Source organism: Amphibalanus amphitrite, unplaced genomic scaffold, assembly GCF_019059575.1.
Source record: "Amphibalanus amphitrite isolate SeventyFive unplaced genomic scaffold, NRLGWU_Aamphi_draft 001151F_arrow, whole genome shotgun sequence".
Taxonomy (NCBI): Eukaryota; Metazoa; Arthropoda; class Thecostraca; order Balanomorpha; family Balanidae; genus Amphibalanus; species Amphibalanus amphitrite.
Genome location: NW_024882645.1, coordinates 63,398 through 90,595, shown reverse-complemented (window position 1 = coordinate 90,595; position 27,198 = coordinate 63,398). Strand labels below are relative to the sequence as shown.

Below are 27,198 nucleotides of genomic sequence, written 5' to 3'. Positions count from 1 at the left end.
CCCTGTCATCATGCTTTGACAAGGCAGCCGAAATATATTATGATATTACAACCTCGATGATAGCGTGTTCGAGAGCGCTAGTCAAGTTAATTGTTCTACAAGAAACCATTATTTCTGAATCGATCGGGTGGCTCTTCCACCTGAAAGTAGCTCAATTTGAGGCTTCCTTTATTATCGAACACACATACGGATGATATCACCTGTTTTTGTGATCTAGTTAATTAACGGGTTGCATGCAAGTCAAAAAGTGCCGCGCGCGGTGTGCTTTTGGAGACAAAAGCATACACGCGTGTAAAATCGGCTTTTGGTAAATTCGGACATGTGATTCCGAGCAGAATCCCATTGGTGATGATCATCAATGGCACATAAATCTCCCGCTTTCTGTGTTAAAATCTCATACCAGCTGGAAAATGGCTTCTCCATTGACACTTATTGCCGGCATCTGAATACATGGCTGTCAGAGAGGCATTAGGCGCTCCCCCCCCCCCCCCCCCCCGGAGGGAGGGGAAGCTCGGATCGAGGCGGGAAGGGGGTGCTGGGGATGGTGTGCTCGCTGGGCCGCGACAGAAGGGCGCCGCTCCCACCCTGCCATATCCGACAACATGACCGTAAGGGTTCAACTACGATCTTAGCACAGTAATGTTTTAAACGAATCGGCAATGCGTGCGCAGTAACTATGTGAATGGCGTTGACAGCCTATGACGCACTCTGATGCGCCTGTTTTCACTAAATCACGCACGCGATCGATGGTTTAGCGAGTCGTATGACACGCGCTGGCACGCGGTCGCTGTGACAGCGCTGTGCACCGTTTCTAAGTTGGTGTCTCACGGCCGTCAGCCTGGGGAGGGGGGGGGGGACAGAGAGAGGTCTGTGTGTTTCCCGCCGAACCGGCCGACTGGGGCGGAGGGAGCGGCGGTTTCAGGGGAGGGGTCTGTTCCAGAGGACCCTCCTCCGTCACCGGTGACCATCCATCAGTGACGCTGCATCGTCACCCTGTGACGCGCCGCTGTCCGTCCGACAGAGTGACTCCCTCTGCCCCGGCCGAGGCTTCCCGAGACCCCGGGGGTTCAGGTCGAAAACGTGTCACATGAAGGGACCGCCATTCCCCACCGGGGTTTATCGGACCGCAAAGTGGCTGGGGTCGCCATAAATTGGGCCGCCAACCGTTAATGCAATTTGCCCAGAAAATCGGATCTGCAAAGGCTTATTCTTCGGTTGAATGCCTCACCGAAAATGAATTGATGATTTGACAGAGCTAGAAAATCCTTTTCTGAAAATGTTCAAGGAGTTCTCAAATATTGCTTCATTTTTTTCATGGTTCTTCACGTGCATGAAAAAACCTTCCTGGTTCTAATGGACGTTTCTTGTGGGACATATCGTAAAAAACTTAGGATGGGAGGAACAACACGATCGTAACTATCTTTTTTTTTTGCACATATGTCAGGCCGAACCATCCCATGACGAACATCCCTTAGGTGATGAGTTAAAGTATCGCACGGAGTTCTTCAATCAAGCCCCTAAGGCGATTTCATAAGAACATATACCTAATATTTCTTCATATGTAGCACTTCGGCAACAATGGACCTATAAACACGATAAAATTATCTGCATTTGTAAACCTGTCGGCAATCAACTATGCTTACCGATAAGATACTAACCCATGCAGCCTCATATTCCCATTACCAGGGTGCACTGTTTAGCAATGATAGATCGAAAAACATCAAAACAGGTGACTGCTGGCTGTTGCTGAAAGGAGATCTGCAGTTTCCTTTTCAGAATCGAGGCAATGAACTCTAAGTATCGACGTCTCAATAAAAACACGCAAGTCCGGAAGCGCCGAGCTATTTCTGATCTATCCTTCGAAGAACGAGCGGCCGAGCGGCGGCGGGGAAACTGCCCGGTTCCAGACGTCGAAACAACGCCGGCGGGGCTCTGAGGTGATCCCCTCCCCAATAAAAGTACCGCGCCGCGAAACTTGATGGCGCCGAGGCGGTGCCGCAGTTCTCCAATTTGGCCCCGAAGTACGGCTCTGCACGAACAGCAGATCCATACCGGGTCTGTTTATAAATTTAGAGCCGCCCGGCTGATTGGATAGATGCTTGAGATTAGAATGACTTGCGGGACGTTTTTGATGTTCTGCCTTTAATTGGGATGCATAATAAGATAAACTTAGTTGATTATCTTTGGTAAAGATTAAGTAATGGATAAAAGTTGCGGACAGAATAAATTATATCCCTCCTTAGAAAACTGAGTGAAATGGACGGAGCTGCTACCTTTATGCCTGCTGTCTGCAGCCGCAACGGGTTCTCGTCCTAGGGCCATGCGCCCGATAGGCTGTTCGTCTGATAACCCGTCCCTACCCTCAGCAGCCCGCCGTAATCTGTCAGACGCTGTGCGATACGAACTGACTGAGGGCCGCGATATAGACTGCAGCGATGTCATGCACGCCGCGCGGGTCTGTTGACCCGTGACCCGGCCACTTGGCTGCGGTACCGGCGGCCACAGACCCACTCCCAGCACAGCAGGGCCTCTGGGGAGGTGCAGAAATGAACGGAGACACGGGAGAGAGGTGTCAACTCCGACCGACTCCGACTTCGACACCCGGCAGCCTTGTGCTGAGTCAGCACAGCAGGACAAGCCGGGGAGATACAGAAATGACGAGCCGGGGAGAGCTGCGATGTGGAGACCGAGAGCACACCCAGGTACGCCCTCCACCGAGCAAACTATTCTGGTACGGCGTCCGTAAAAACGACCTCAGTGACAGATTGCCTTTCACGCGCCGTAATGGACGGCCATAAGTTAAATTGCCTGTGCAGAACGGGGAGGAAAGCAGTGCTAATTTAATAACCTTTTTGAAACGAGCGCTACTGATGTTTTTGGAAATATGTTACTGTTGATATTAACTTTTTATCTTTCATAACAAACAAACTATCGACAAACATTGCATGATGTTTTAATGCCGCTAGACACCCATTTCGTTGTCAATATCGCTTACGCCGGCGCTCTATTGCATCATTTCACCGCACATTTCGTCGTCAACGACGCCGTAGAACGACACTCAACAAATGCCTCCGCCCAGTGACGGCGAGTTGGCCTGTCGAACGATAAGAGCTACACATCTCCGGGCGGCCAGCTGTTCGACAGGCATTCCCCGAGCATCTGGCAGCACTCGGAGCGCTGCCAGATCGGGACGGTGCCATCCTGGCCCGAACCGGCGCGGTGGCCAAGCCGCGACGCGTCCATCGTCGCATCAACTGGTCGCAGCAAAAACACGCCGCCGAGCCGGCACAAAAACCACCGCGCCGCATCGGCCGCCGCCGCGCCGGCACAGCCGCCGAGCTGGGTCATTGTGGCGCTCCTGCGGCCGTCCTGACGCGCCGGCTCACCGTCCGTCGCGGTCGACGATACCCCGTCGGTGGCGACTGGCGACGTCGGACGTGCCTGCGTCGTCGCGGCGGGCGGCCGTGCGGCTGTTTGTGTTTGGTTTGCTCTGAGCAGAAGAGGAGCGGCGCGGCCCAGATTGTGCGATTGCCGATGCGGAGAGGCACTTTGGACGCCGGATGTGGACCCCTTAGCCCCCCCCCCCATCCACTCTGGCGAGCGGGCCGAGTGGTTCCGCGAATATATCCCGGGGCTCGTCTCCGCCCCAGCTGGGAAGGGTTACGGTGGGACAGGCACGATCCTGGACCGGAGCAGGTCTGAGACCTGAGGCTCTGCGACGCACGAATTGTATAGTGTAGGAACCAAGAGGTATGACTCGTCACGTATAACCACCATTGGTTAGTGGTTACGCCGATATCGGTCACCCAGCCGACTGATAGTGCCACACTCGGACCTATCAGGGACCGATTGGCGCATGTATCGGTTCGATTAGCCTCGATCCATAGAGATATTGTTGTTATTGTACGGGCGCTAATGTCGTCTGGTGAGCAAGGCATGGGTACTGGCTATGAGATGGTGGTGAGAGGTTAGGTTTTATCCTTTTGGGAGGTATTTCAGCTCTGTCGGATCCCATGAAGATTGTGTCATTGAGATGAACTGTATTCATGACAGGAAGTGTCCACGGTCCAGATTAAATCTGCTTAATTTATAAAGCTATATTCAGCAGCTCTATAGTGCAGCTTGCATGTTTAGAAGGCACGGAATGAGCCCAATGAAAATATTGAATGTCTCCACTGTTGAAAAATGCAAGCTTTATGTGATATTGTTTCCAAAAATGACACTAATCCATCGGTATTTTCAATCAGCGAAGTCACTCTATGTGACGTGCCTTCTGTTTGTACGGGAGACTGGCGCCACAGACCCGCGATTCACTGGTGGGGCTGACGCCATAAAGGCCCGATTCACTGGTGCCGTCGGAACTCGGACGCAGTAATTTGCGGAGTGAGCTACGGTGGCGTCCGGACGCCGCGGCCATCCATCGTGCGTCGCCACATAGCGCGCCGCCCGACGTGTCCCACTGTCACAGACTGACAGACTGCGGGCGTCTGTGGGAGACTGTCAGACTGACAGATTACAGCGTGTGGAGACTGTCACAGACTGACAGACTGCGCCGTGATGTAACTGGCACAGACTGACAGGCTGCAGCATATCTCACTGTCACAGACTGACAGACTGCAGCGTGTCAGTCCGTCAGGCGGTCAGAAGCTGACAGACTGACAGACTGCGGGTGTCTGTCAGAGACTGACAGACTGACAGACTGCAGCGTGTGGGGACTATCAGAGACTGCGGCTGTCACTGACTGACAGACTGACAGACTGAAGCGCATTGGCGGCTGTCACTGACTGACAAACTAGGAGACTGCGGCTGTTCGTCACAGACTGACGGAGGCTGAAAGACTGACAGACTGCGGCGTGTGGCGGCTGTCACTGGCTGAGAGACTGACAGACTGCGGTATGTGGTCAGAGGCTGACAGACTGGCAGACGGCGACGTGTCGTAACTGTCACAGACTGACAGACTGACAAATTGCGGCGCACCGCATAAACCACTGGGGCAACGTTTGAGCAGAACGGGGACCAAGTCAGTCTTGGCAGGAACGAATTCCCTCATGTGACTCTCCTCCTCTTTCTTCTCCCTTCTTTCTCACACTTTCCCAGCTCCTCATAATTCTTCCCTCCACTTCCGCCGTTGTGGTCCACCATAGGCCACTGCACGCCTGGCCAACACACAAACATACAGACAGGTGCAGCGGCGGCCGGCAGTGTGCCGTTCACCCGACCCGGCACGGCAGCAAGGTCACATGACCGCGCCTCGTCTCCGAGCACCGCACTCGGCTGCAGGTCACGTGACTGCTGACCGCCCGCGGCTATGGCGAGGTGTTGCAGCCGGCTATGGCGAGGTGTTGTAGCGAGGCGGACATAAGCTCTGCCGTCGCAGTCTTGTTTGATGAACGACTAAGTAGGGGCTCAGGGTGCGCGGGGCGGAGGGAAGGGGACAGATTCCAGGCTAGAATGCAGAACACTGCAGGACAGCTTAGCCCAGGTGCCCGGGCGTTGCATGGCACATCGGATCGCATGCATAATGTAGGCACGCTGCAGAGAATATTGATTACGCGGCGATGGCCCTGCCGCTCTGCCTCACGATGCGAGCTCGGCTTCGAACGGAGGAACCCTGGCACAGCGGGAAGCGGCTCAGAGCAGCAGCAAACTGGGATGATGCAAGGAGCGGAGAAATAGTGCAGCAACGGGGAACTACCGTATGTGAAGTGAGAGAACATTAATTCAATCATTTGCATTTCAGAACGTCAAAAAGATTAACCCTCGCCCTGGCAGGGGGGGTCGATGCGACCCCAGGTTTTTCGAAGATAGCGTAAAAACGGCGGCGCGCAGCGCCGCCAAATTTGGCACAGCCTATGGGGCAACCTTTTTACATATTACCTGAAAATTTCAGGTCCGGGTGACCTTGGGTCAGGTCACCAGGTCAGAAAAACCGGTACAAGGTCATGGTCAAATTTCAATTTTCTTTTTGCACCTGTCCAACTCACAGTTTTCGACTGATTTCCTTCAAACTTTCAGGATGTGCTAAGTTCACCGAGTTGTATAACATATAGTTCGTTTTTTTTTAGGTCACTTACCTGAGGTCAGTTAGAGGTCATTACGCCGTAATGTTAAGCCTATGGGAAAATACTAAATTCGGAAAATACTGGAGATATCCGCCTCGTTCTATCACTTTTGTGCTTTGAAACCACAGTACTTAACAGCAGGTCACTTGGTGCTTCTTTGTTTGGTGTACTTATCCATGGGTCAGGTCAAATGAGGTCAACTGAGGTCAAATGACGTTTTTGCCAATAACTTGGCACATAATGACGCTAGAGCTTAAAAAATGGTGTCATTGTGTTCCTTATGATCAGCCGAATCGAATGATATGCGATATGATGCACTTTGGTTAAGTTGAACTTAATTGATTAATTAAAGTTTACTTAAAAATTAAGAAAAACTTTAAGTACACTTAAGCAAGCTAAAAAGTATATCATTCGACGCGCCTTGACGTGCTGAGTTCACTGGTGCTTTTCTTTTTGCTCTATCTTAATTAGATCAGAAGTTATAAGCGAAAAACATTTGACCTGTTTTTAGCAAAATTTTTACATTTATACCCCCCAAAACCCCCCTAAATATTGACCTAGAACAACCAAATTTGCACAGGGGCGAGAACTCCAGCAGGGGGCCCACCTACCTACCAAATTTGATGTTTCTAGGTGCCATAGGAGCCAATCGCGAGGGGGGGGGGGTCGCATCGACCCCCCCCCCTGCCAGGCCGTGTTATGAAAAATGCCCTGCCAGGGCGAGGGTTAAAGAACTCCTGCTCTGATTCCTTCCTGAAGCGCCGTTTCGCTTTCTGCCAGCCGTTCCATGTCAATAGAATAAATTGCTTTTCTGGTACAGAAATAGACCCTTCTTTTCCGGTTACAGTTGCGATCGACAGCGGCACACATATACTAAACCCTCACAGAGCCATCCATGTAGGACCGTATCCGAACTCGGCCCTGTGTCAACGCTGTCGATTTGTCCGAGCCTGCAGTCCGACGATGAGTTATTCGCGACAGTGCGGCGGAAGCGCTGGTCGTTGGCCCAGATACTATGCTGGAAATGGACGGCAACATTTCGCACGGTCGTAACAGAGGCTGATCCTGCAGAAAGGGGCATCGGGGCTCTGTGGCTACTCGAGGACATCTGTATATGTAGTGTATGAGCATTGTGTTCAAAATACATGCGATTGCCACTTGCCAGGTCTGCATAAGATCTGCCTAATTTAGCCACCTATTGCATCTGACAGTCAAACCTTGCTGACAACTGACCTCCTGACCTGACAGTCTGACAGTTGACAACATGTCTCATGACTGTCAATCACTGACATATAGCGTCGCCATATGGCACCACTCCTGACAGTTGACACTGAAACCTGGCCTGATGTGACACCGCTTCCCGACACTGACACTCAGATTGGCACGACGTATCAGTTTTGCCCCGCCGGCCGCCAAGGTCTGCTCAAACTCATCCCTTACCACCACCTGTGTGAGTGGAGCGCCAGTTAGCCCTCTGGCCGGGGGTCTGGCGACCGATTCGGCACCAGCTAGTGGTCGTTACAGTGCCGAGGAGCGAGCTGCAGCCGGCAGACGGCGAGGGCTCACAGAGCAGGAAATAGAGAGAGCTGCTGCTCCCGGGTGACTGCGGGAAGTTTGACTCGGGAGTCGGGGCTGACCGGGAGGAGCCCGCGGTCGCTGCAGTAGACGGCCTTGTTAGTTAGGTTGGGAGGAAGATTACCTATGTAGGTTAGTTGGTTTATTTAGCTAGGTTCGTTGTATAGGTGGCAGGGAGATCTAAAACACAGACACAAGACTCGGCAGAGTATTAAGAGTGTGCCCCGAAACGGCAGTTGTGAATAATACTAACTAAAATTCGTCTAACAAAATCTAGACAAATTGAATAATGTGTGTGGAATAATGTGTGAGGTCCGGAAAAGGACTATAAATGGGTTATTGACAGTCCAATCCGTTCAGAGTCATTAAGCTCCGTCGGGCATGGAATAGGGCGTGTGTATATATTTTCTCTGAACAGTGTAGCACAACAAATTACCCCTCAGCAAACCTGGGGAGGACGCTGGATAACAACCCTCGGCGGGGTATAGAGGAAGGGGGTCTCGGCCGATTCTGATGCTCTATCGCCCCTCTACACAGCCGGGGAAGGGGTCTCGGCGGGTTCTGATGCGCCACCGCCCCTCTACACAGCCGGGGAAGGGGTCTCGCCTCCGTGTTGATGCGCCAGCCGGCGGCACCGGAGCTCCATCCGGTACCATTAGTGCCGTGTCTACAGTCGGGAGCGGCGCCGGCGACGTGTGAAAAGCGGCAGCTGGCAGGACGGTGATCGAGACGGGACGCGACATCGAGACCGGACGCGACAGAGCCGGGGTGGGCGAATGCTCAGTCCCGGTGCATGTGATGTGGGGTATAGGAGACACAGCGAGCCAATGAGATATTTAGGTATGTGAGGCTTATCGAGAGATGAGTGGTTCAAGATCCGGGAGTAACTGCCTGCTATTTTGAAAACCAGGAATGGATCGCAGCACAGTGCAAGACAACGGTGAGCTATTGCTGCGATTTCTGATTGGGCCGGTAAGTGGCAACATGCAACATGAGTGATCTGTGACTATTTCTTCACTCATTGGTAAGATGACTGTGAGCTGTGACCCTGTACCCGTTCACCAGCCGTTCAGAGCGCACCTCTGGCGACACCAGGTCACCAACACCCCGACGTGCCGTGAGCATCACGCGACCTGCAGTGACCCGCGGTACATCAGACAACCGCGTGGGTCGTCACCTCTGACCCCTGAGGGCACAGTGAGCCGTCTGTGTTTGGGGTCAACAAGTGACCTGGATGTTGAACCATGCACCCACACATCTCCGCCAGCGCTTTTCTCTCACTGTTTAGTGACACTGTCTAGTCTCAGACAAAGTTTCAGTGGCTTAATCCGTGTTCGAGCTAGTTAACCGGATTCTCTCTTTTCACAATCCTTTCAACATCTATCGCCATCTTTACCGCCAGTTTTATTGCCGTCGCCATGGCCGTTTTATTGCTTTCATCGCCTTCTTCGTCGTCATCTCCGCTGTCATCTTCATCGTTAGATCGGCACTGCGGCCATTGGCTCCTATGTCGTCATGATCACCTCTGCATTCAGCATCCCTTGTCACTTCCCCATCAGCAAGCCCATCGCATCATCTCACCAGCACAAATTCACAACCGGCCATCGCATCTTCCTCTAGCGTCCCTGCTCCATCGCCGCCCGCCGCGTCGGCCGGGGCGGCCGCTGAGCTATGCAGCCAGCCAGGCCATTAATGCAACGGGACCGGGCGGCGGACGGTGCCGGGCGTTGCACCCGTGCCTCCCCGGTCGTGACGAGTGCAGTAAAGCCATGGTCGCTGGAGCCGCAACACAGTGTATGTGAACGAGGAACGCCGTGAGGTGCTGTGGTGGCTCTCAGAAGACGGCTGAGGTTATCGTTGGATTTGTTCTTTTTGTTATTCACTTATTTCAGAAACGACACAGAAATGACAGGAATAGGACATTGAGGCGTTACACACGCCTATCTTTGCGATCCTGGTCCAACTCTGTATCGACGGAAAGTGATATCATGACGGCCCTCCGAGGCCGAGCTAAGGAAGGTCAGCGTCCCTCAGGTCAGAACAGATCAGGTCAAGGTCAGGTCAGGTGGGCAGCACCCGGTGGGCAACTGGACAAAGGTAAATGAATCACAGTCCCTTCAGTATTGAATTATGCATTGCACGTAATGCATATCACTGTATAGACGGCTGTGCAAATACCACAGCGGAAAATCGCTTCTCGGTGACACATGTGTGAGGAGTCAATTGTTGGGACGGGAAACACCTGTGGACCCCGCAGTAACCGCACAAGTGTGCGCGACTGGGAGCCCTGCATGACGCCAGTCTCGCGTTATAAGGGGAGTGCTGGTCGGCCTCAATACGTAACCTTGCGAATGTGACAGCATTTGGATGAATAAGTATCGTCGGATGTCGAAAACGAGCCGTTTGTTCGCCGGTAAATATTGCATAGTTCTCCCGACAACACGTACCCAGTACCATGTGATAACGTCGGAAACAAACAAACTGCAGTGATGCATCCTTGAGTGTCCAATTATCCTAGCACTCCAGGTTCCAGTCCGCGCATGATGCGATAATCTCGGTATTTTGCAGCTGTCTCATGGTATGTAAATGCCTCAATGCTAGCATCGCATTCGCGATACCTCGTGGGCCGCGCGCACTGAAGGAAACGCTTCTCACTCGCGGAACGTTACGCCTTGGCGCCACGTGGTACCGCACGGTACAGCCATCACTCGCAGTACCTTGCAGCGTCAAGGTACCGTTGGGACCACACAACATTCATGGAGCTTGTGCCTCGAGGCTCTATGGTCCTGCACAGCACACCCAGGAACTCGCAGCTTCTCAGCACACGCATCCATTACGGTACAGCATTGCATGATACCACACATGACACCCCTGCCCCTCTGTACATACACTGGTTCAGGTACTCACCGGGTGGCCTAGCGCGTCGTCCGGCCGCAGCCGCTTCCCCGTATACCCTTCCACAAGCATCGCCATAGCCCGACTGCCAGTGCCGCCGGCGACGGGCGCCGACCACCGCTGCAACTGCCGTGCCCGGGGCGCCCCTCAACAGATGGCGCCCGCGCCGGCCGCGGCGCCCGGCCTGCAACTGGTGCCCGCCGCCCGAGCAGGGGGCGCCACCGCTCAGGTCACCAGGTCACGTCGCCGCGGGTGACCTTGACAGGTAGAGGATTGTGGAGCGTTACAGATAATGTTCATTTTGTGCTAACCCGCCCGTTTAACGTACCTAATTGAAAGCCAGGTTCCAGCTCTTTTTCGGCCATTAGTATTTGGTAGTTGCAGTATCGAATACAAATTCAACTTATCTAATTTTCCTTCTTCTTGTGTCTAATGCCCTCGCATTTGAAGCGTATTTTTCTCTTCACGTTAGGGAGTTTGGGAAAATAAAGAAGATACATGTGGCTATAACCAAATTATGAACATCGTTAAAATCTGAAAATTGAAAAAGGTACCTGCTAACAGCTCATGAAGACCCTGCTTTAAAATCCAGATACGTGTAGATGCGTATTCACAACTGAATAAATGACCTTGAGTGGCACTTAATCCGTGGCCAGCTGCCTTGAACCACACGATTACCAATGAGCGGTTCAGTATGTAGGTAATTACAGCCACCGTTAATTAGTGTGCCGCGGAGTTATATCGTGTTAGAAAGGCCGTGGGATGGGAATTGGGATGCACCGAGCTATGCTTGTAATTAGTTCCTCGCATAGCACTAAATGTCGCAGAATCATAATTTCCTTACATGATAGCCTATGTAATATATTGTTTGGGTTCGCATGTTCTGTGCTGTTTTTATCTTATCCGATGTTCCTACTAGCATTTTCGTTTTGTTAAGCAATAGTGTTATAATTGTTTGGTGCTGATGCCATTGACAAAATAAAGCGGGGAAAACATTCCCACTTCTAAGAGAAAGCACACTCAGCAATTATATTTGATGTATCAGATGACATGATATACATTCAAGGCGCATAAATGCTCACACTACATGCAATCATATTCTCTTAGTTCTTAAAGGGACCCTCCCACCTTCAAAAAAGTTAATTAATTGGCATGAAAGTGATGTCCCTTGGTTCAGAAAGAGCGAAAACGAATATCTACCAAACTTCACCGAAAAATATTCACTGGTTTTCAAGATATTAGGCTTTTACTTTTGTTTACTTTTTGGGATCTCCCTGTTACTAGCGACTTTATTTGGAAGCAATAATTTGGCAGCCTTAAAGTGCGGCAGACGTTGCGCGCAAAGCAGCGTATACCACCACGTGTTAACGATGGTTTTAGTCTAAGATTTAAAAATCGTTAGATCTCCGCTGACGTCACAAATTCTAAGGGGGCATACCAATGCATTAGCCCCTTAGAATCCGAAAACTGCAAGTTTGAAATTCCATTTCTTCGAATTAAAGCATTTCTCGATGTTGTGAGTGTCCAAACCGGTATTTGCAGGCCATGGCCACCAATTTGGCTATCTCAACTCAAAACTAATGTTAAGGTGGGAGGGTCCCTTTAATCGAATATTCTACATGATAAGTACTTGCCGGCCCGTTGATCAGTCTGCACTCTGCTGTCAAACCATTTATAGTTTAATCAGTGTTGTTACGCGTAAGATGAGATCAATAAACAGAGTATAGTAGCACATATCAGTTGCAACAACTGATGGATCAATAGATATTCGATAGAGAAGCAATCATACTGACACACTCTACATCTCCAAATTAGCAGGAAAAATCTGACGCAATGCGTGAACAACTGGACATGATGACCTTAAACAATAAACAGCCAGTAGGTAGCCTACGAATATATTCAAGAAACAATTAGATACAAAATTGTTTCTTGAATATATTCGTAGGCTTCTGGCTCTTTACTGCATACCTGTCCAATATATCTACAAACAATAAACATGTATGCCACACTGAGATCCAGATGTAGCAAGCTTATCCAGATGCATCACGCAATCACAGACCATGCAACACAATTAAGGATTAATTGACAGCGCGTGATTGTTTATACCACTAATGAACACATGACACTCTCCCGATAAGCTGCGATGGTTTCACTTAGTGCGGTGTCCCTAGCGCAGGAGCGCAGTGGTGGACCCAAACTGGTTCTGGCGCCGCGACCAAACGTTGAATCCAAACAGCCCCAGACCTGCCAAACAGACATCCCGGTAATGGGGCAGCAATGATAAATCGGCATGCAAATGGCGTATATGTTGGTAAGAATACGGTCCATCGGAGCGGACAACTATAGTCATAACGTTACAATACACTGTCCAGCGTCCGCTTAAGCATATAAACACGATTGGATCTCAAGAATGTCATCATGGACACGATAGAAAAATCGTCAGTTCTCTTCCATACATTTTATTGTAATCTTCTCTTGAAAGCAATAGTGACGAGCACGTTAAAATGTGTTTATCTCAATAAAATAATTTTATCACGATAAAACTCTTTCCGCGCCCGGTTTCGAACCCGCGACCCTTCTCACCGAACACCACCATGCAGACGATCACGGTGCTCAGCACGGCGATGAACGTGTCGTCGGTGGGATCGACGTCCGGAGCGATGTGTGTGAAGTCGATTCTGTCTCCCACCGGCGACAGGATCCGGCCAGTCACCTGCGCCTTCGCCGAGATAGCGTCCCGGGCCGAGAAACCTGCAGCAGCGCCTCTGGTGGTCAGTTGGTGAACTAATAGTACGGAATGTTTACGCTAAGTAAGTTCTTGGGCTTCACTCAGCACAGCTGTGGGCAGAAAACGAATGAATTTTGAAGCATCAGCGTTTTTTTTTACAATGCTTTGACATAAATGCTGATTATCATGATTGAGCCCAGAAAATAGCATACTCCAGCACATGCTGAATATATGCTATTTTATGCTGTTGCACGTTTTCGAAAGGCATTTGGAGCATTTACGATTTTGTGATGACGCTCTTGATCTAGATAATGAATACAGCATGCACACAGCACACTGACTGTTCCTCGACGTCACCGACTGTCTCACCGGTGACCAGGAGTCCGGTGAACTCGTCGGTGATGTCCTTCCAGTACGGGTGGCCCACCATCGACACAGGCAGCGCAACCTGACAGGCATCGGAGATTGTCGGTAAACACAGCGGACAGATTCGATGCTACGGGATATGCGACGGTGTGATGCAATAAGAGATGCAATGAGATTGGATGATGCATAGTATCAGACCTGTGGAACGGGTACGTCAATAAAAATTTCTTTACAAGTTTACACAGCTGCGAATAAAGATGCGAGTAATTGTACTGTGGCAGCCACAGATTTGATGTCACAATACCAAGTTGAGCCACTGACTCGCATCTGATAGTTCGAAACGGCTTTTCGACATCAAATCATTTTAGGCACCTCCAGCAATTTGCCTCTAACGGCGACTCATTCACCGGCACGTTTCAAGTAAAATAGTGTTATGCTTTTCCGTGCCTGGCAATCGTCAAACCTGTACGGATGGGTGTATTATGTGTGTAGTTGTATGTATTTGTTATCATAGCGATCCACACGTGGCGTGGCGAACAGCTGAAAACAGCTGAAAACACCATACCGAGTAGTTGCAGGATTTAGAGATGGACAGGTACTCTACCATACCGTGTAGTTCCAGGATTTAGAGATGGGCAGGTACTCCTGCGGGGTGCAGTTCAGGCACAGGTTCATCAGGTACTTGGCGCGGTACGGCTGCGCCAGGTCCAGGTCATAGGTCACCCGGACACCTGTCAAAACGAACGGCAGACGAGAGGTCAGCACGAGCGGTCTGGATATCAATATTAGATCCAGTCAGGTCAAAAAGGCAGTCGAGGCCAAGAGAAGCAGTCGCCAGTCCAGGACCGATTTGGGCCTGGTCGGGCCAGGCCTGCTCCGAGAAGAATTATGACGTATTTTTTCCAGTAAATGATATATAAAATGATTTCCGGCCTCTTATTTTTGTAGTTTTCTCCTAAGATAGCCGGATTTTTATTTCCTTAGTGTTAATGCCGACAGTTTTGCATCACATTTCTAATGATTATCACAAAGTACTATGTAAAAGCAGAGCATTCCAAACGAACTAGATATCCGCTTCCTGAATAATGAATACCACCTAATGTCGCCGACTAACCGGACACCTGAAGGAAGGTTTTCGATGACGACGCGTCCACTGTCATGTCTTCCACGGCGCGGGAGAAGAGCTTGATGACCGTCTCGCCAGAGGCGTTAGCCAGGGCCACCTGCTCGTCAGGTATGGTGGCGTAGAGCTGCGACACCGTCAGGCTGCCTGGAATAGAAGCGAGCGTTGAATAAAACAACTGATACGATATTCATTGTATGTCAGTGAAAAACAAAGAAGAGACTTTTGTTGGCTTGATAACGTCGCTAAAAGAGACGCGACATCTACCTTTTTTAACTTACGCTTCGATTTCTATGCATTTATTATAGATATGTATATTTATGTTTCTACAGACATTTCTGTAGGTTTACAGAAATGTTGAGTCAGAGTGCTTTCGTTGTCTAACCTTTGGGTATTTTGCCGGTGAGGTTTTGTCCGGGCCAGACGGCGATTGGCCGAGGCGTGATCCGGCCGTCGAGCAGCGCACCAATCAGCGCGGCGTCACAGATGACGTCACCGAGACTGCACTCGGTGCCGTCACACTTGTCCGACGTCAGTTCGTAGTATGAGGTGACCTTGGTGGCGTAGAAATCGGCCACCTGGCAGGAGCAGAGATGAAATGGATTGAAATATAAGTTAGTTTTGACAGTTTTATCAACTTAGTCCAGATTGTTTAGTAAAACAGCCTGGTAGGACCACTGGTTTGCCAACTTACCTACGCTAGATCTAGGACAGTCTTGGAGTCAATAAGGTATTCTTACTGATTCATAAAGCATCAGTCAATGTATCAAGTAAATTCATCGTCTTGCTCTGCGTCGATGACATACCCCCGTTCCTAAAAAAGTACCGAAACTCCGCAGTCATCTCTTGATGCTGTAACAGTCAGTTCACAATCCAGTCCAAAGTCCAGTCAAATCTACAGTCCAGTACAGTCTACTCTAGTACAGTCTACAGATCAGTCCACAGTCCAGTCCACAGTTCACAGTTTAGTTCACAGTCCACAGTCCAGTTCAGTCAATGGTCCAGTCCAGTTCACAGTCCAGTCCACAGTTCAGTCAACAGTCCAATGCCTATCCCACGCCCTCACCGCCTGCTGCAGCTGTGCGGTGGTGTTGGCCGTTCCACTGTCCTCAGGAGCGTCACCGTCCAGAGTGGTAACGTTCGGAGCAGCGGACGGGTTGGTCATGTTGAAGATGCCGATCGTAGATCCTGTCGGAGTGGACATAAGACATTATCTCCAAGGGACAATCAGACAGCACGTGGCGACGGACAATCTGTTGCGACGGATAGAAGCTGAATATGTAGATGGAAATCATCCCGCATGCGTCTTATCCCTCGCCGGCACAGGCCATTTTGCGTCCTTCGACGGCACAAGGTACGACCCCCTCGCGTTTGGCCCCTGATCGAGCTAGAGCTTCGCGAAAAAAAAAAAAACGAGCGTGCTGCCCGTCACGAGAGAAAGCCGATGATACCAAATTTTAAGGTCCTAGGTCATCGGGTGACCTTCCAGGTCAGGTCAATGACCCGAAAACCGGGAAAATCGGGACCTGTGAGAAAGTCGTAAAGTGTGGCTGCTATGTGGTTTTCCGGGGTGCTAATCACTAATATCGTGTTAGTTTTGATCAGACATGATATCTTTAAGCATTTAGACCAGGTCGGGTCAGGTCAGGTCAGGTCAACCGGTAGGGGTTGTGACGGGTATTCGTAATACGTGTCAACCGCCTCTGACAGCTTCGTAACATGTTACGAAGGCACCAAAACTACTTCGTAAATGTTCAAATGGCGCGCTTCTTCTTTATTCTCCGCACCCTGCACTCTCTGGTTGACACCTCTTCCCCAACATAAGGAAATTAGCAGTGGCAACTTCGCTGACTGCAGGGAGACGAGAGCAGCCGTCTTGGACGTGAGATGGGTCCAAAACCCATTTGATTATGGAGACCTTGAGGGCTCTCCCGAAGCGCTGCGCGAAATGTGTTTGTCTTAGCGGTGGTTATTTGAATAAATGAGCTTTTTGTTCTAATAAGTCGATGCTGTATCTCTGCTTCTTCATGGTCGGGCATGTAACTTGCTGAACGCCGGCTCGTACTGTCATCCTTTTAATTTGGCAAGCAGGTCTTTCCAACTATCGTGGTGTCTCGAGACCTCGTTAGTTGTCGAATCCTGCAATTGGCGTGGGTCTTCAAAGCCCCGCAGCCGTCTTTTTCATTCGGCTTGGGGCGGGCCATCAAAGCCGTTCCTGGCCCCTTTCAGCACAGCCGTCGGCGTGGGCCTCTTTTAGTATGACGTATATCCCTCCGACACTATTACCTGTATAACTGCACAGTGCACGTTTTGTGCATGGGGCTCGGTAAGGACTCAGACTTCGCATTTTTTTTTTAGATTTTGGTTTGTCGTGTCAATGACCAAGGCGAAAAAAATAAGTGGCCGAAATCCGATGAAAAAGACAGATTTGGGGGTACCCTACCTTGTAATCCACGTCACATATGTCCGGCCGCCGCCTTTGGGCCCTACCAATCATTTTCGGAAAACGACACCCCTGACCACAACTCCTTCTTCTTAAACCCGATGCTAGTTCGTGCAAAACCTTCAAAGGGTTTATCTTTCGCGCGTTTGGTGTGACGTAATATCACGTGACTAGGGAGAACGAAGAAGAACCGGTGTTGGTCGAGTTGAAGCCCCCCTGGGGCCACTAAGATTGCACGCGAAGAAGCAGCACGTGTCTTCGGTCTATGTGAAACACTGTGTGTGTTCTTCATGAACCAGACGTTCTGCTTCGCCTCTAAGCCAGTTTACCCTAATACCAAAAAAACCTAAGTGTGGAATATTTTAAGATGCTTTTGCATAACGTTCTTTCAACTTGTTTTCAGTGTTGCTAAATTCGAATGCAGCTCCAAAAACTAGCCTAGAAACATGTAAAACTCGAAAAAGTGAACCGAGGTCACCTGAGGTCACCAAAGGTCAGTGACCTGACCTGACCTTCATGTGACCTTGACACCCACCCTTATGTATGGGAGCAACATCAAATCACATGTTTGAACGTTTGAAACCACGAAAAGCTTGCAAACGCGCGGCTAATGCGAGCCGACATACGCCGAATCGCGATTCCGGCCAAACATGGTCTCGGAAAAGAGGTCACAGGTCAAAGGTCATTGGGGTCGGGGTCATGAAATTTTCAGGGTAGGTGTAAAATTGATCAATGCGAGGTTACTGAAAGTTTCGTCGCAATCGGCCGCTTTTTACGCGAGTTATTCGCAAAAACCCTTAGGCGGGTTGCATCAACTATCAACATCAACTATCAACTATCTTCAGGAATGATGTGGGAATAAATGGCAATAAGTGCCCTGTGCCGGCGAGGGTTACACTTCCATGCAGTAAATGGCTCAGTTGCGAAAGAACTCACCATAGCCGCCAGTGACGAGCGTCGTTTTATTAGCCTTTTGGTCTTGTGCCATCAAAGCCTTTTGCTTATCCTGCTTCGGGAGACCTGAAAACGATGGACAAATCTGTAGCCGAGCTGAAAAGGGGCTGCAGTCTGCAGCCTATCCAAAGATATGGGAATGCAGGTATAGGTGTATCTTTTGCAACCCCCAAATCCGTAAGATGCCCTCTAAGGCTTCAGGTATTTCTCTCTCTCTCTCTTTCTCTTTCTCTCTCTCTCTCTCTCTCTCTCTCTCTCTCTCTCTCTCTCTCTCTCTCTCTCTCTCTCTCTCTCCCTCTCTCCCCTTCCTCTCTCTCTCAGTCATGTCATCATTGTATTTTTTAATCAGCTTATCACTTTTCAGAAACCGCCGCAGCCTGCACATACGAAGCATGATATGCTTACCAGATATAACGAATGCTGTGACGCCGGTGGCATCGAAAATGCTGGAGTCCAGAGATGCAGCTGAGCCTGACGAAAAAAAACCGTTATGTGTTTACAAGACGTAAAGAACGATTGCGGATCGTCAGTGAGATATTGCGGTCTTTCTTCAGGAATTATGTGGGAATAAATGGCAAAAATTGATATCGTACGCCTAACATCAAAAAGGGACTATAGGTAGTGGTTCTTCGTGAAATCAGTGATTTACATATCATTACCGTCTTGCGAAGGCAACAGTACCTTCACCCAAGCAGTGAAGAGCGGCTAAAACATTTTCATGTATAAGCGTACGCGATGTGTGCGATTCCGACCATGCAACCTTTGGGAGCTCATGTACCCTATTCGCAACTTACCGACGACAACGACGGGTATCGTATTGTTTTTGCTTTGTTTGTTTATTATATCCTGGACACAGCTTGTATTCGACAGCTGAAGGTCTGTGTCCAGGGCGACAAAGTCCTGTAAAGTGACGCACAGTGGTCATAACCGCGATCCTAGTAGGGACATGGGTGGGGAGGAACACTACGAAGTTGATATTAAATTTGAGTAGCATTAAAATCCTATAGCAATCCATAAGGAGTAATCCATTGAACCGTGTCAACAGACCAGCTTGACATAAAGGCGTTAGTGGGTTGGCTCTTCAGTTTTCAACATCTAACTTAATCCTATTCCTGGCGGGGGGGGGGGCCTCCCCAGTAAACATGCCGACGTCGGCCCGACGTCGGGCCGAGGCTCGGCCCGATGTCGGCCCAACGTCGGTTCAACCTCGGCCCGACATCGGCTGGACGTCGGATATGCCCGCATGTTCCGACGTCCAGCCGAAGTCCAGCCGACGTCGAGCCGACGTCGGGCCGAGGTCGTTTGCCGAGGTTGACGAGATCGTTCGTCGTTGGACCGACGGGGCCGACGTCGGCATGTTTATTGGAACAACGCGCCAAAAATATCAACCGGCGCGGCGGCGGGATTTGAGCCACCCAGTCGCCGACGTCGGCATGTTTACGCCAAAAGCATCAGCCAGCGATGGGATTCGAACCCCGTGGCATTTGAACGGGAGGTTAGTGCGCTAACCACTACACCACGCAGCCAGATACCGAATATAGTTTGTTTTGTTGGGTTATGCCCTTTCGGTCTGACAAGACCATTTCAGAGCCGGAAGGATGATAGGATGGAGACATTGGTCTTCTTGGCGAGCACCCTGGGTCCAGTTCATAGTCCCTGGTCCCATTGCTGTTGTACGTGACACTTACTGGAAAGGGCGACCCCACAATGGAATATGGATTCATATAGCCACTCTTACAGTTACACACCTGCACCAACGTTTCCCAAAGTGTCCCTTTGATAAGTGGCACTTTGGCAAAGTGACACTTGCCGACTGGCCTTTCTATATGAACTGGGCCCGGCCCTGGTGAGTTGCCGGGGCTGAGCCTGACCAAAGGATAGGCCGAGCAGCCCCCAAGCACTCACCGCACCCGGCTACGGGCGAGCTCGGCTTACGGGCAATCCCAAATGGGATAAAGTTTCCCGTCCAGTCCGGATCAGGGGGTTGCGGCGTGGAGGAAGATTTGAGTTTCCTGAGGATATTTTGAATACAGAAGCTCTTTATGAAACATGAAACATGTATTTTATATTATTTTAACGGTCGAAACAGCGGCCGATGTCGGTCCGACGTCGCCCCGACGTCGGCCCGACGTCGGCTGAACCTCAGCAATTGATCTCGGTCCGACGTCGGCCCGACGTCGGCTGGACCTCGGCTGGACGTCGGTACATGCGGGCATATCCGACATCCAGCCGACGTTGGCCTCTGACCGCAAGGAGTTCTGGTCCAGCCTCAGGAGGTTCTACCTGGCGCCCTCCGCTTCAGCACACTCGACTTCAGACAAGAGTGCAGCCGAGCAGCGGGCCCGCGCTGACCGATTCAACGAGTTCTTCGCGTCGGTGGGCTCTCGCATCGCGGCCGACTTGAATGATGACGTCACTGCGGGCCTAGCCCCGCGGCCGCCTATAGTAGTCTCAGCGGCGTTCCGGCTCCAGCCTGCGACCCTACCGGAGCTGGCGCGAGCTGTGAGGCGGATGAACTCGTCTGGGGCGGTGGGGCTGGACGGGGTGCCACTCGGTGCGGTGAAGCGCTGTTTTGATGTGATTGGCCCCCACCTGCTGCGACTTGTGAATGTGTCCCTAACCAAAGGTGTTTTCCCTGAGGCGTGGAAAACTGCCGAGGTGGTGCCGATCCTTAAGCCACGCGGTGATGTACACGAACCATCTAGCCACAGACCGATCTCACTTTTATCTCACTTGTCAAAAGTTGTTGAAAAGGTTGTGTGTGACCAACTGTCGCGGTACCTATCGGACCACAACATTTTATTTTACAACCAGTACGCCTACCGATCATGTCACAGCACGGAGGACGCCGTGCTCGACGCTGTCGAATGGATCAGCCAGAACTCAGAGCGGGGAGAGGTCTCCTCAGTCACGGCAGCTGACCTCAGCAAGGCCTTCGACAGCGTCGACCACGGCGTCCTCCTGCGCAAGCTGGAGTGGTACGGGATCGACCCGACCTGGTTTGGTAGTTATCTTGGCGGCCGCGGGCAGCTGGTCAGGGGCGGCAGAACAGTCCTGCCGGTCCCGGGCCGATCCTCTTCAGCCTGCTAACGAACGACCTGCACTGCCATCTACCGGACTGTCGGATGATCGCATATGCTGACGATGCCCAGCTGCTCGATCACTCGCGTCCTGACCCTCAAAATTTAGCATCACTAAAACAACGTGTCGAAAACTCCTTGGATGTCATGAAACACTGGTTTAGCTCAAATTCTCTTAAAATGAACCCTCAAAAGACCGACTTCATTCTCATCGGAACCCGCCAGACTCTCAGCAAGGTCTAAAACTTCCATATCTGCATAGCTGAGTCAGTCTTAAAACCGTCACCAACCATCAAATTGTTGGGGGTGACTGTCGACTCGTGTTTGGCCTGGGACGCCAACATCAGTCACATCGTCAGGAGGTGCAATGCCCTCCTCATATCCCTCTCCAAGTTCCGCCACCATTTTGACCAGGAAACGCTAAAGTTACTCATTGAGACCCACGTGTTCCCTCACATTCTGTACTGCATTTCGGTGTGGGGCGGAACCACAAAAAATCAACTCACTCGGATCCAAAAACTCATCAACTTCAGTGCTCGGATCGTGACAGGCGTGCGGCGTCGGGAGAGGATCGGGCCGGCTCTGGCATCCCTGGGCTGGCCCAGAGTGGAGCGGCTGGTGTGGGAGAGGGACCTACTGAAGGTGTGGAAGGCGCTCCACATACCAGCTTACCCTCTCTCCATCCGCCGCATGTTTGTGTCCCGCTCTGAGGTGTCTGGCCGGGTCACACGCTCTGTAGAAGCTGGCGCCCTGGAGCTGCAGAAGTGTAGGCTCTCTTCCACACAGAGAACGTTTAGTTACCGCGCTGCTGCCGCGTGGAACCGGCTGCCGCCGGCCGTCAGGGAGCAGCCCACGCTGACCGCGTTTCGCCGCGCAGTGGCGGCCAGCGAAGCCTGAGATCTTGGGGTGCTGTGTTTTATTCCGGTTTTAGTGCAGTTAGTTGTCTTATTTTATCTGCCAGTGCCTATTGCCTTCTTGCATTTTACTGTATTGTGCATGACGCTGAATCCTGAAAAACCATGTTATGTGGATGGATTTTAGATCAATACATACATACATACATACGTCGTGCCGAGGTTGGACCGACGTCGGGCCGACGTCGGCATGCCGATGCCGAGTTGCCGACGTCACCCCGACGTCGGCCGACGTCGGGCCGACGTCGGCATGTTTACTGGGTCAGGAGCCCCCCCTGAGATTTTTTGGTTATTTCTCCCAAATGCTTTGAGCTAGGAAGCTCAAATTTTCTGACTTTTCATAAAAGGCTTTTACGCAACATTTCTGAAAATTTTGAGTTGCTCTGACCTCAGGTCAGGTCACCAGAGGCGGTTTGGTGACCCTACCTCAGAAAAGTTTGCAATCACGCCATAGCTAGAGTTTTTGACCAATCAATTTCTTCTCTTCAGGCTTTAGTTAGGGTACCAGTATGTGCAATTTGTATATCTCAGAATTTTCGTATCTGTGACCTGAGGTCAGGCCAGACTCGTGACCTTTACATTGCAAGCCTATGGGAAAATATTGAAACGCCTCCTGCTTCGTGTAAACGAGTCAAAACCACCCAATTATTTCAGTATTATGGAAGATTATCTCATCGGTGATGATCCTGGTGCCGCTAATTGACAGGGGCACCGGCAAAGGTCATCTGAGGTCATGTGACGTCATAAATCGTTTTTCTGTCAATAAATCACGACATGATGGTGCTAAAGACTTGTAAGTGGTACCAAACTGCTCGCCTGGTCAAGGCGCGTCGTTTGGTATGCAGCATGACCATACCCCACAACCTCATTGATGAATGACCTGACCTTGACCTCAGGTCAAATTTCAAATTGACCTGTGAAGGTCATCACATACTTATTTCGCATCGCCTCGGCGAGAGCAACAAAAAATGTATTGGTTTTATGTCTCTATGTTTCTTAGTTTAAAAGTTATATAGGTAACTAATTCCAAAACATTTTATCGTTGATGACCTCTGGTGACCTCAATATTGACCTGACCTGAAAATGTTTTATGTAAAAGTTGTAGATCTTTAAACGACCTATCAAACGCTGTTCGCCGTTTGTCGCTGCGATGTGTAGTTTTTGAGATCTGAAGGGGGGGGGGGGCCGAATCGGACCCCCCCCCGCCAGTTTCTTGTCCCGGCGGAGCCCGCCAGGAATAGGGTTAAACCGAAATCCACCTATCTAAGACACCCGTGCTAAATTTGAAAGACAAAAGGTGATGCTTTCGTCCGAGTACATATGAGTATACTTACTTACCGGTACAACTACAGGGTCGACTACACCGACAAAGAGGGTACCGTTAATGATGACATACGGTTTAATCAGGTCACCCAGGAGGTCCGACTGGACGTTGCAGGCGACGACAGTGGTCTGAAATACGAGAGTATTACTTTCGTCATGTGTCCAGGAGACACAAATCTTTGCAAAAATTCGAAACGTCAAATTTCATGCAATGCCACGAACAAACTCCGTATAGATTGAAAAAGAAATGCCTTACCGTTCATAATATTTGCAAAACTGTATCAACGTGTGCAGTAATGTGGAATATTATTTTATTTTTCCGGCGATAGAGTGATGAAGCCTTTGTCTGTGTGTGTGTATGTGTGTGTGTGCGACTGTATGCGAGTTTCACTTTAACCTGTCTTTTACCGTGACATTAATGACCCCTTTAGCCACGAATAGTCTGTGGAGTGTCTGCTGTTGTCAAATACAAATATTATACATTTCAATAATGTAACCGGAGCCACGCATCATTCATGAAGTTTAAGAGTATCGTCTTCTTATAGTCCGTTCACCATCGCACTTACCGGCGCGCTGTCGTTGATAGTTGTCAGAAACTCCCTCAGGAACGGTGTTCCACGAAGGAACTCTCCCGGGCCAAGGCCCTGAGAACAGAATCACCGTGCATCGCTTTAACTCTGCCGTCTATGAATCGCTTCACAATAAATCATAAATGAATGATTATGAAGGATGAAGCCACCCACCGCCAATGCTATATAGTTGTCATCACGATACATAAAGTACCCCTTACAGGCTCCTCAGCGGGTACAGACTCACCACTGTACCCCCTGAATGACTCATCAGCACCCCTGGCGGGCTGCTAAGCACCCCTGGCTGACATCTCAGCACCCCTCAGCACCCAGCAACACCCCTCAGCACCCCTGAATAACCTCTCAGCGCCTCTCAGCACCCCTCAACACCTTATGCACCCCTTAGCACCCCTGTCTGACCCCTCAGCGCGCCCCTTAGCACCGCTGACTGACCATGACATCGAACTGGACGGCAGCGAGGGCGGCGGCCGACACGTTGGCCGGCAACTCCCAGTCCCCGTCACCCAGGATGTTGCCACCAGTCACCAGGGTGTACTTCTCGGTAGCCGGCTCAAAGAACGTGGACAGCTGGCCGACCAGCCTGCCAGCCGCCCGACGGGACATCAGAGGAGGAGGAAGGGGACACGGGTTCGATTAGACAGGTTTTGAGGTGATTGGCTCGCAGCCAGAATACTCCGTCCTTGAAGCTACATAAGTAAAATTTCTTTAAAAAAAGTATTTTTTTCTTGTACATACATATTTTTAGTAATCTCAGAATGCGAAAGCTGATAAAGGTTATGGATATTACGCAACAACTACCGTTCGATATTTTTAGAGTTTGTGTAAAGATGTTAGGTACTTACCGGGGCACGCCACCGACCCCACAGTCGCCCCAGGGCAGCCACTGTTCCACGATCTCCTCCTCCAGGGCCAGCAATCCGTCCTCCTCCCCCTCCAGCTGCATCGTCAGAGGAAACAGGCCCCTCCTCGAGACAGGCTTCAGAGGACAGTCGTACAGCGACTCGTTGTACGGCACGTAGTGGCCGAACAGGTCGCTGCTGTAGATGAGCAGTTTCGCCGCCTGACATCTAGCGGAGACCGCCAGAAGCACGAGTGCAGCCAAGCACCGTATCATTATCTGCATCATTATCTGAAATATTATCAGTACCTATGTAAGATAATGGATAGGCACTTAAACATTTTAATTAGAAGATGCATCGCTAAATTGGATCTCAGTGCTACGGTTTGCCTCTCGCCGTACAGATCGGATCTACGTACAAACCTGACTCCACCGATAAGGTGAGGGGCCTTTCGCTTTCACAATCAAGTTGAGCTAGGACTTTGCGGAATATTCGGTACGAGCTATTATGTCATTACGATGCACAGATAAATATTGTAACGATTTTTTGCCTTGGGTCAACTAGCGAAGTCAGAAATGGCCAAAAAGTAAATATTTAGCCGTCATCATTTTTTGTTTTATTGCAACGAGACGATTTTTGTTTTGAACAGGCTGAATTGGCTTCAGGTCAAGGTCAGGGTAAGCTCTATTTTTTTTCGCGAAGCTTTATTGCTAAAGTAGCGGCGAAACGGACAACGGTGAGGAAGGTTGGGTCCTCCGCTTGCAGAATATGTATTACAGCTGTGTATAATAGATATAAAACTAGAAAGACAGGAACAGTTTACAGTTAAAGTGCACTTTTATATATTTATTTTGGCTGACTCACAGCAGTGTCGCCTGGTATGACACTGCTGTTTTCGGCAAGTTTTCGCACTTGCTTGCCTCCCACTTGTTTAGTGTTTACCTGTTTTTCGCTTGGGATGATGCTCACCAGTTCCGCCGTGTGACTCACTGCTCACACCTGTGTCCCGTGTTGCGATGTTCACCTGTGTCACTCCTCGGTCACATGTCCCGGTCACATCACATGCCCTACCTGGCTGGTCCTGCACAATCTCCCTGCCCTATCGGCCCGCGGTGCTATCGCTCCGGCACGGTACACACAATGTGCCACATATCGACTATTCACGGCAAGTGACCGCTCGGCACCTACGGCACGCTGTTATCGGCCGCGAGAAGGGCGCCTCTCGCGCGGCCGATAACAGCGCCAGAGTGCAGTGAAATGAAAAAACGACCCAATGACCGATGGAGCGGAAGCAATTTTAACAAGGTAGTTTTTATACACCCGAATGTGGTATGCACTCATGATATTAGGACGTATATATGTTGTTCGTTATTATTCGAATTCGACTAGAAAGTGATTTTTTATCTGAGAATCTAGGGAAGCCATTTAAATGTACCTAATGTTCTTACTATACGCTTCCATACATGTGCCGTGTGCGTTGTATTTATGACGCATTTCAGTAAAAACTATAGGAGAAAGTCCGAAGACTTTTTACTTCTTACTTAGTGCGAGTATGCGAACATGAAATATGAACGTAACTGCGATTTTATGTGTTGCATAGGAACGCCCGGAATCGCTCTTCAGGACGCCATAGTCCTTTCTGATAATCGGAAAATCTGTCCTACCCAGGATTGCAATGCCTGCTACCCTAAATACCTACAGATACAGGTTGTATCAGACATTACACCTATAGATATATCGATGGAACCGGATGGCAATGCACTTTTGGGTGTCAACTCTTTTTCGAAAGAGATAATCTTTGTCACGAATTGTACACGTTTTTTTCATTTTTAGAACGGCAGCCATTTGGTACTGCGTAAACGATTATTTTGCAGGGTTTTATGCGACGAAATAAATTCGTACGTCTGGCATTTATTACAACATGGCCATTGAAGTATAGGTTGGAGGATTGCCGAAAACATTTCATCTGTACCGGTTGTGCAATCATCATTCATCTCAGTTGCTACATTGTCCCTTATGTAACACGTCTATGCACGGCGTTTAGTCACTTGATCATCGAGAGGACGGGCCGACAGAAGTTGCTTTCGTATCGCGATTGCCTTGATATAATCGACGACGGATAGGCTCCATGTGGTTTTTTTTTCTTTTTGCTGAAGGATTCCAATGCCAATGAATGTCATTTCATGACATATATCGGCACACATGACCTCTAAAGAGTCTCACACCTTCATAAACAAACCATTTCGTATCGAGAAGAAAAGCGAACCTGGCTGTTACGCTCCAGGGTCCTGGCACGTATCAAATGG

The 27,198-nt window shown here is 50.1% G+C and overlaps 2 protein-coding genes across 5 annotated transcripts in view; both read right to left on the bottom strand.

Annotated features, from left to right (window-relative positions):
* LOC122370624 (heterogeneous nuclear ribonucleoprotein L-like) overlaps nt 1-10,767 on the bottom strand; it is a 67,955-nt gene extending 57,188 nt beyond the window's left edge. Inside the window, exon 1 of one of the 2 annotated variants that reach the window (XM_043346371.1) lies at nt 10,545-10,767. In XM_043346371.1, coding sequence (XP_043202306.1) covers nt 10,545-10,610 — 66 coding nt within the window. In that variant the 5' untranslated portion in view covers nt 10,611-10,767. The remainder of the gene's footprint in view (nt 1-10,544) is intronic. The other variant, XM_043346372.1, reaches the window with a different exon arrangement.
* Nucleotides 10,768-11,547: 780 nt separating this feature from the next.
* On the bottom strand, nt 11,548-26,059 carry LOC122370628 (snake venom 5'-nucleotidase-like). 3 transcript variants are annotated; one of them, XM_043346378.1, is made up of 15 exons: nt 25,835-26,059; nt 24,896-25,182; nt 24,486-24,633; nt 24,030-24,107; nt 23,479-23,592; nt 18,941-19,046; nt 18,552-18,617; nt 18,129-18,212; nt 15,816-15,937; nt 15,135-15,327; nt 14,741-14,896; nt 14,236-14,357; nt 13,630-13,708; nt 13,116-13,283; nt 11,548-12,776 (listed from the first exon to the last, which is right to left on the bottom strand). In XM_043346378.1, the coding sequence occupies exons 2-15, from the start codon at nt 25,177-25,179 to the stop codon at nt 12,700-12,702; spliced, it is 1,797 nt and encodes a 598-aa protein (XP_043202313.1). In that variant the 5' UTR covers nt 25,180-25,182; nt 25,835-26,059; the 3' UTR covers nt 11,548-12,699. The 3 variants fall into 3 exon arrangements, with proteins under 3 accessions (XP_043202313.1, XP_043202310.1, XP_043202311.1); XM_043346375.1 differs by having other exon boundaries at nt 25,862-26,046; XM_043346376.1 differs by having other exon boundaries at nt 25,964-26,043.
* Nucleotides 26,060-27,198: the final 1,139 nt, after the last annotated feature.